Raw genomic sequence first — 8,668 nt, 5'->3', positions numbered from 1 at the left:
ATATACTTTGCTTTTAAAATAAATTATTTTAAGTAGTTAAAACTCAAATTCATGTAACAATGAGTAAGACTTGATAGAAGTTCTTATTTGTGGTTTAAAAGGTTTTTCATTCTACTGCTGATGTAAATGTGTTGAAATATGTGTGAAGAGAAATTATTTTCAGCTAGTTGTTAAGTGGAATTTGAACCCAGGCAATCTGACTTCAGAGGCTGTGTACTCAACTATTTATGATACTGCTGCTGCCACTCAGCAGTTTTTATATTCAGAAGGCTTTTTAAAAATACAACATTTTTCATGAATGATTACTATGTTTCTCAATAGAGGGTGGTGTTATTGGCGTGTTGGGTAGGACAAGTGTCTGCATGGAATCCCTGCCTGCCTGCCCTACTCACTAAACGTCCTACCTCCCCAATTGTTACAGCATCATTAAAACTTACTTTCCATTTCTGTTTTCTTCCATTGTTTCAAAATTTATTGGGCATGCTCCCTGGGTTGAAAACCTTCTGTAGATGCTGAGGTAAAACCAAAAACCAAATTCACTGCCATAGGATCAATTCTGACTCATAGTGACCTTAAAGGACAGAGTAGAACTGTCCCATAGGATCCCCAAGGGTGTAAATCTATACAAAGTAGACTGACTGCCTCCTCTTTCTTCTGCAGAGTGGCTGGTGGGTTCAAACCATCCATCTTTTGGTGAGTAGCCAAATGCCTTAACCACTGCACCACCAGTGCTGAGCATACTCCCTTACGTTCTTTCTTCTGTTGGAATCTTTCTATCTTCTAATGATTGGTCTTAACTGTACTTCAAAACCAGCAAGATTGTCCTTTATTTTTTTGTGGTGGTGTTGAGAATATACACAGCAGAACATATTATTAATTAGCAGTTTCTGCATGTACGGTCAGTGACACTGATTATTACATTCTTCAAGTTGTGCAACCATCGTCACCCTCCTCTTGCAAGTTGTTAGCAAAGTCCTCTTTCAGGCCAAACATCTATTACACTGATCTGCATATAGGATCTCTGGAGCCTTCCTTTTCCTGCTTTGTTCTCCTTAGATCAGCATGTCAGTATCCTTCTTAAAATAAGAATATGGAACCTAGTAAGCCTATTACATCATTTATTATAGATTCTGTATTTCAGTTACCCATAACCTGGAATTACTTTGGTAACAAATCATACTGTTAACCCTCTTTGCGCTTGCTATGGGTTGAATTGTGTCTCCCAAAAATATGTGTTGTAAGTCCTAATCCCTATTTCTGTGGTTAAGGAGCCCTGCTGATTTAGTGCCTAAGGCATTTGACTGCTAACCAGAAGGTTGGTGGTTCAAACCCACCAGCCACTTCCTAGTCTAGGAAGACTAGGCAATCTACTTCTATAAAGATTTACTGCCTCAGAAACCCAACGGGGGTTGCTATGAGTCAGAATAGACTGGATGGCATTGAGTATTTTTTTGCATCGGTTAGAAAAGTATTCTTGAATATTGAATATTACTAGAGGGAAATAGACCATTTCTGTGGGCCCAGGGGCTTGGTGGAATTAAAGCACAGTAGTTTGGGCTTGAACTTTTTTTTTCTTATAAGGACTACCTCTTTTTATTGACCAGGGTTTATCCTGTTAACTAATAAAGCTTTATTATTTTTATTTTTATTATTTTTTCTCAGCTTGCTGAACTAAAGCAGGAATGTCTTGCTCATGGTTTGGAGACCAAGGGAATAAAACAAGATCTCATCAGCAAGTTCCAGGTATACCTTGAAGAGCATGGTGAGTGCTTCGTGGAGGCACGGAGTTGATTTGAGTGAGGAGATTAATTTTTGGGCTCTGTCACGTAGATTTCCTCTTTTCATTTAGGTTTTTGGTGATGTAAGTGCTTAATTCCCTGCATCAAGGAAATGGTCTTCGTCATCCAAAACAGTGGCTATATGCAAAGAAATAATCCTTTTTTTTAACATTATAATTTTATTTCAGCAAGTTATTTAAAAAGTAACATAGTAATACAAGGTCATTAACCAGAGAATTAGAAGACTTGCGTTTTAATTCCTATTAAGCCAGAAATTATTAGGGTACCATGGACAGTCACTTTTACGTGGCTAAATGTCTGATCCTGATCTGTGAAATAAAAAATGTGTTTTTCACACCCTGGAGAGAACAATCATGGGAGAAGGAAGGGCTGCTTATGCACAGGGAGACAGCTCAGGGCGCAGAAGAGTACGGAGGGATGGACACTGGGAAGAAGTAACTATGGGGAGGAAGTGGGAGGGGAGATGTTGCATTGTAAATTTTGGTCAATGACATGAGACAGTATATGTGAACTGCTGTATGAAAAGTGAATTTACTCTGTAAATCTTCACCCAAATCAAAATAAAATTAAAAAAAAAAATGTGTTTTTGACCCTTGAGATCCATAAACTGAGGTACTAGGTTTATTTGTTTGTTCTAAGCCAAACAAATCATGTTTAAGGCATACTATGATCCTAGGTCATACAAGTCCCCTCTTTAATTTTTATTTATGTATTTATTGCTACTCCTCCTTTTACTCCCTTTACCCTCTTAGGCTATCATTCTAATGTGTTTGCTATGTATTTTTCATCTTTGTCCTTGTAACCCATGCAGTGTTGTTTGGTGTACAATATTTATGTAGATGCTATAAATAAAATAGCCTCATTGTATTTCTCACTTTTTTCCCTCAAAATACTGTCATTTTAAAAGATGTATCATTGTGGTATATGACTGTATGATCATCTAGTCTGTTGATTCCAGTTGCTACATAGTGTTCTGTGATACATAGCCCCCACATTTTTATTTAATTCACCCAATAACAAGCATTTATATTACTTCTAAGTCCCTACTGCTGAAAGTAACACTGGGATAAACTACTTCTTTGATAACCCCTTCTGTTCTGTGTGAGAATCTTTCTGGGATATATACCCAGGAATGAGACTGCTAGGTGATATATGTTTGTAAATGTGCCGTTACTATGACTGAGCACTGCCAAAATGTTTTTCTACGATTGTTGCGTCAATCTGTATTCTCATCTGCAGTACATGAGGGTTCTTACACTTCCACAAACCTAAACTTGGCACTGTCCTTTCAGGTGTCCTGATTTTTGCTAATCTATTCATTGTTTTAATTTTAATTTCTGTAATATTGGAAAGTTTAAACATTTCTTGTGTTCCTGATTATTTAAATTTCTTCTTCTTTGTCCATTTTTTTTTTTTTTTTATTGGAGTTTCTCTCATTAGCTTGTTGGTTTACAGGAGTTTCTTTTATATACTAGTATTTATTCCTTTGTTGGTTTTAGACATAAATATTCTATGTAAACTTTGTCTGTGGTGTTCTTTGTTACGTAAAATTCCTTAATTTGAAAAATTTTTAATTTTTTACCTGTTCTTTTGTTTTGGGGGTTTTTAGAAATCCTTTCCACCATTAAATCTCAAAAGATACTCTCCTACATTGCCTTTTATTAATTTTGTAGTTTCATCTCACCTTGTTTAGTTTTTCAATCCCAGTAGAGTTCAACTTTGTATTGTTAGGTAGAGATAGAGTTATTATCTTCTTCATATGGAGCAAATTTTATATGAGCATGCAAAAAGGACATGGAGGTGGCGTCTTCTGACCTAGACTAACTTTACAAGAGGGAGACAAAATCACCATCAGCAGCCCAAGACTTACTACTCTGAGGCAAAACATGCTGCCACCTGCCAGCCTCTTTACCAACTTTGACACCAACCATCCCTTCCACAGTACTCACTGCTTCTCTGCTGGGTTTGATAATTCATTGTGATGGCCACACAGAATTCAAATAGTACTCATGACTATGGGGTTTATTAGGGAAGTAACAGGCTATATATAATTCAGGTTCAGGAACACTCTCAGGATACTATGAGTGTCTCTTGCGTCTCTTTCCCAGCAGCACGTGTCTCTCAGGAGCGCATGTCTCTTTCAGCAACACGTCTTCCTCAACCAGCAGTCAGAGAGAGAGTCAACTCTTCGATTAGAACAGTCTTATCTCTGCTGTGCCCTCAGACACTCTTCTCTGGCCCTGGGATGCTAGTCCTGGCCTCTGCCTCTGTAGGCCAGGTAAGCCTGACACTCTGTCTCATGCCTCTTGGTTCCACTGCTACCGTCTCTCCTCCAGGGCATCTCTCCACCAGAGCGTCTCTCAGCCAAGGAGGTCTAGCACAGGGATCTCAGGTCCAAGGATGCACTCCACTTCACCTTCAGCTTTTCTCTCTTGATGGCAGTGAGATCCCTGCTCTGCCTCTAGAAGGGCTCATTTTTAAGCCTGCCAGAGTGACAAAACTAACCAATCCCAACATCAGAGTTCTACACATCTTATTTGCATGGTCCCACCCAATCATCCTGTGGGAATTATAAAGACTAGGCTAGAAAAACCATACCAAGTAATTCACTGCACTGCAGAGCGTCAGGTCTTCCTTATTGAATTTTATTTTAAGAAAGCATGTAATTACAGTTTTAGCCTAAGTACAGTGACCTGAATGCTTTAATATTCTTTAGCTGAAGAGGAGGCGAATGAAGAAGATGTACTAGGAGATGAGACAGAGGTAAGTTGAAGAGAGGAAGGTGAGTTACCGGCCTGACAGTGTGCCACTGCTTTGGCCACATTGCTTAACATCAGTCATTAGTGGACTTAGGTATAAAAAGGGAGTGAAGGTGCGGTGTAGTAAATTACTTAATGTGTTTTCCACCCATAAGTCTTTGTAAACTCTGAGGTGGAATTTGCCATGAGCAGTTGAGGAGCTCCTGATTGTCCACCTGGGGTATTTCTTTTGAGAGTGGCACAAAACAGTGTTCTGGGAGGGTCCCGCTTTCTCTCAGGTGCTTAGAATTCTGATGTGATGAGGGTTGGTTTATCCACTCTGCCGGGCTCAAAGGAGGCCTTCTAGAGGCAGAACTCTCTCTCTGACTGCTGGTTGAGGAAGACGTGTTGCTGAAAGAGACATGCGCTCCCAAGAGACACGTGCTGCTGGGAAAGAGACGCAAGAGACACTCATAGCTGAGTGAGACACCGAGGGACACGCACTGCTGGGAGAGAGACTGTTGGCTGAGAGACGGTGGGCTGGGAGAGAGACAGCGTTTTTCCTGAACTTGAATTGTAACCTGGTGCTTCCCTAATTAAACCCCGTAATCTGTGAGTTCTGTGTGGCCACTGCAGTGAATTATCAAACCCAGGAGAGAGGTGGTAGGTGCTTTGGAAGGAACGGTTGAGGACTGAAGGATTGGAGGGAGGCAGCATGTTTGGCCTTGCAGGAATAGGCCTTGGGCTACTACTGATGGTGAGTCTGTCTTCCTCTTGTGTGGTTAAAGGAGGTCAGAAGATGCGGCCTCCTTGCCTTTTTAGCAGAAGATCTTGACAAACTCATTGATTTTGGAGTTCTGGTGTTCTACTGTTGGTGGATATTTACTCTTTTTTTTTTTTTTTTCACTCTTGAAATACAGAACTTTATTTAGAAACTGTTTAAAGTAGAAAAAACCCTGTCAAGAAAGACCAGGTGGAAAGTGGGTTCCCAGTAAACTGGAATTTTAGGGCAACAAAAGTCTAAAAGGCCACGAAAGAGAAATAGCACCACTGTCGTCTGAACAATGGCTAATAACTTGTATTTTTTTCTTTTTTTTTTGGCATTGTTAATCACTGAATCTGTTTTTTTCCTCTGAATTCCACACGAAGCATGCACTACACAACAATTTCATCATAAAATACCTGTTTTCTACACACATTTTTAGGACGAGCTACCACCAGAAACAAATCAATACAAACACATCAGGGGCTGAACAATCTCAGCAGTGGGTGACACACATTTTGCAGAATTCTGCCAAACAAGGGGACTGAATAGGCCATTGGCGAAGCAAATGAGGGAGAGTTAAGGAATGAAGTATTTTAAATATTAATAATTAAATCAGACATGGTACTGTATTTTCTGCAAAAGAAAATTAACATTTAGTAACACGCTAACAAATTTTATCTCCAAAGAGATTAGTGCACTGGCAAAGTATTCCGTTAACAGTGGAGAGCTGTGGACAGCAGGTACCAAAAACAGCCAATCCTTGCAGATCCCAAGGCAGTGGGGGCCTTCACTGATCACTCCCTTTGCCAGAGGTCCAGAAGGAACTTGCAGCATCATCACCAGTCTGCTTTAGGTCCACTTGAAGCAGAAAACTTTTGAGGAGCCAACAAAGAGGAATCCCCAGTGGGCAAGGGGAGCAGAGAAGAGAAGCACTTTCAATGTAAACTTAAAGGACAGTAAAATGGGACACAGCCACCATTCACATCACATAGATGTGGGCACATCCCCAAAAGTAGCTGTTAGACTGAAAAACCAGACAAACCTTATTTCCCAAAAAACACAGTACAAAGAAATTTTGGGGAAAATCAGGAGGAGACATGCTCACTGAAAATCGAGCACCTCAGGGCTGGAACACACTCTCTAGTCATCCAGGCAACAATGCCTCTTGATATTTATTTTCAGCAAGGATGCAAGTGGTCAGTGACACCAAATGGCTTTACAGAGCAACTCCTAAACTTTCCTGTTGGGGTCAATGTCTTGGCCTCCAAGGATTCAAGCAACCCTACAAGGCCTATCAACAGCAGGTTCCACAAAGGTTCCAAGGTCTGGTCCTTCCTTCCTAAATAATGTCTAACACACAAAATCTCCTGTCATGTTACACTTACATTTTGAAATATGGAAGCATATTTTGAATACTCTTAAGGCATTTATTTATTAAACGTTCTCTGCCAAGATTTCACATTAGCTTAAAATTTAATTCAGTCTTTCCATTTCTCTACTGACACCTACTCCAGCAACCACATGGTGAGCCCCATGGTCAGCCTCTTTGTTCTCTAGATGAGCCAACTAGATGTTAATACTGCTCTGCGACAAGGTAAAAGCTCCTAACTCAAACTTACGGAAAAAGGAGTGAGATTTCTGCAAAGTGCACTTTAAGAAGAGGTACTTTTTGCTTATGAAAAGAAACCAGTGAGTCCTCTAAGAATCATAAAAGGGAGTATTTTACAGTTAAGCACATGATTTGGAGTGAAGAATTCAGATGCTGTTCTGCTGGTCCAGGCTGTTGTTAATACTCTTCTTGTTCCTCCTGTGGGGCCCCCTTCATCGGGTATCACAAAGCCTTCATCTGTGGCATAGAGAATGTCCACAATCCTCTGCAATACAGGGTCGTTTTCCCCCTCATTCTCCTGGCAAATCAATTCAGTGTTCCTTAGCTTTCCGAAGTAGAAGTCTCTCTCCTTCTCCAACTCTTCGACGGTAAGCTTCAATACGTTGACCCGCTGCATTAATTCAGCTGCTTCGTCATCCCCATTGCCCACACCGGGGTTCTTTCTCACCACACCTGGGCCAGGCTTGGAAGTTGTAGTAGTTCTCTGTGTTGAAATGGGCCACTGTGGAGCTGCACTGCTAGTGCTGAGAGGTTTCTTCGGTTTATTCAAAGCTGGAGCAACAAGGGAAGGAGCCACTGCAGTTTCTTGACCTTGTCTGGCAGCTACAGGGTCATAGTCTTTTCCATCATAGTTTGCATCAAGAAACTTCTTGAACCACTGAACAAATTCAAAATTGTCCTGAAACTTTCCTTTTACTAATTTGTCCACTGGGATTATTTTGTCGACACCCATTCTCTTAAAACCTGCTTGTAGTATTTTGAAGTTCTGGATGTATTCGTGTTCTAGCTTAGCTTGGAATTTCACTTTCTTCAAGGCAATGAAGCCAGGGAACAGCATGTCCATAAACTGACAATAGGCAGCTCCTGAGCACAACTGTTCGATCTTTGTCAGATTCAACTGCAGAGACTCATTGATCCAAGCCAGCATGTCATGTCGACTTAGGTTATCACTGGTGACTGATGTCGAGTATACGTTCACTGCCATCTTCGGCTCTCGGCTGAACCGCGTCCGGTACCAGTAACCCGCTCCGGTTCCGTCTCCGTCCTGTTCAAACCGCCCTACCCCGCCCGCCCGCCCGCGCGATGACCTCTGGATATTTACTCTTGATTTATGTTAACCTTCTTGTTTCATTTGGATTTAGGAAGAAGAACCGAAGCCCATAGAACTGCCTGTCAAAGAGGAAGAACCCCCTGAAAAAACTGTTGATGTGTAACTATCCCTTTTTTATAATCTTAGTACAGAGCAGACAATTCTATTAGATTCACTATTTTGCTCTTAAACATTGCCATTGATCTTTTCATTCTGATTATATCACACATTTTCAGAAGATTCTATTTCACTCCAAGTACATGGTCCCAGTGAAGCAAAGTAGTTTATCTCTGAGTTAAGTAGTAGGTCATTAGGACCAAGTGACACTTCAAGCCCAGACACAAGTTTAATGTTCCTAGCCTTTATTCTTTTGTAGGATTGCCATAATAGATAAATGCTCTTCAGGGAAGGGTAAAACTATATGTAAGGAGTTTTGTAAGGGAGGACTATGTTGGGCACAGATTATCTTTCAAACAATATTACTGTCTCTTGTTTTTTTATTTACAGTGGAAAAGAGGAGGAAAGTATTAGAGTTGAAAGTGAATCTCAGTTTATTTAAACTATTCCAACAAGGATAATCACAAACATCTTTTACTTAGGGCTCTTTGCACATATGTCTGGCTATTATATAGTCTAATACATTATAACAGTTGAATTATTTTATAA

General features: G+C 40.4%; 1 protein-coding gene across 1 annotated transcript; it reads right to left on the bottom strand.

Moving 5' to 3' along the window:
- Positions 1 to 7,089: 7,089 nt before the first annotated feature.
- Positions 7,090 to 7,897, bottom strand: LOC103209287 (microtubule-associated protein RP/EB family member 1-like). The gene is given in 2 exon segments (XM_042782860.1): positions 7,090 to 7,116; positions 7,118 to 7,897. Coding segments are annotated over 2 exon segments (807 nt in total).
- Positions 7,898 to 8,668: the final 771 nt, after the last annotated feature.

This window comes from Orycteropus afer, unplaced genomic scaffold, assembly GCF_000298275.1.
Source record: "Orycteropus afer afer isolate SDZICR_OR568_19922 unplaced genomic scaffold, OryAfe1.0 scaffold00490, whole genome shotgun sequence".
Lineage (NCBI taxonomy): Eukaryota > Metazoa > Chordata > Mammalia > Tubulidentata > Orycteropodidae > Orycteropus > Orycteropus afer.
The sequence above is the reverse complement of the archived record's forward strand: the minus strand, read 5'-3'. Positions and strand labels throughout refer to the sequence as shown.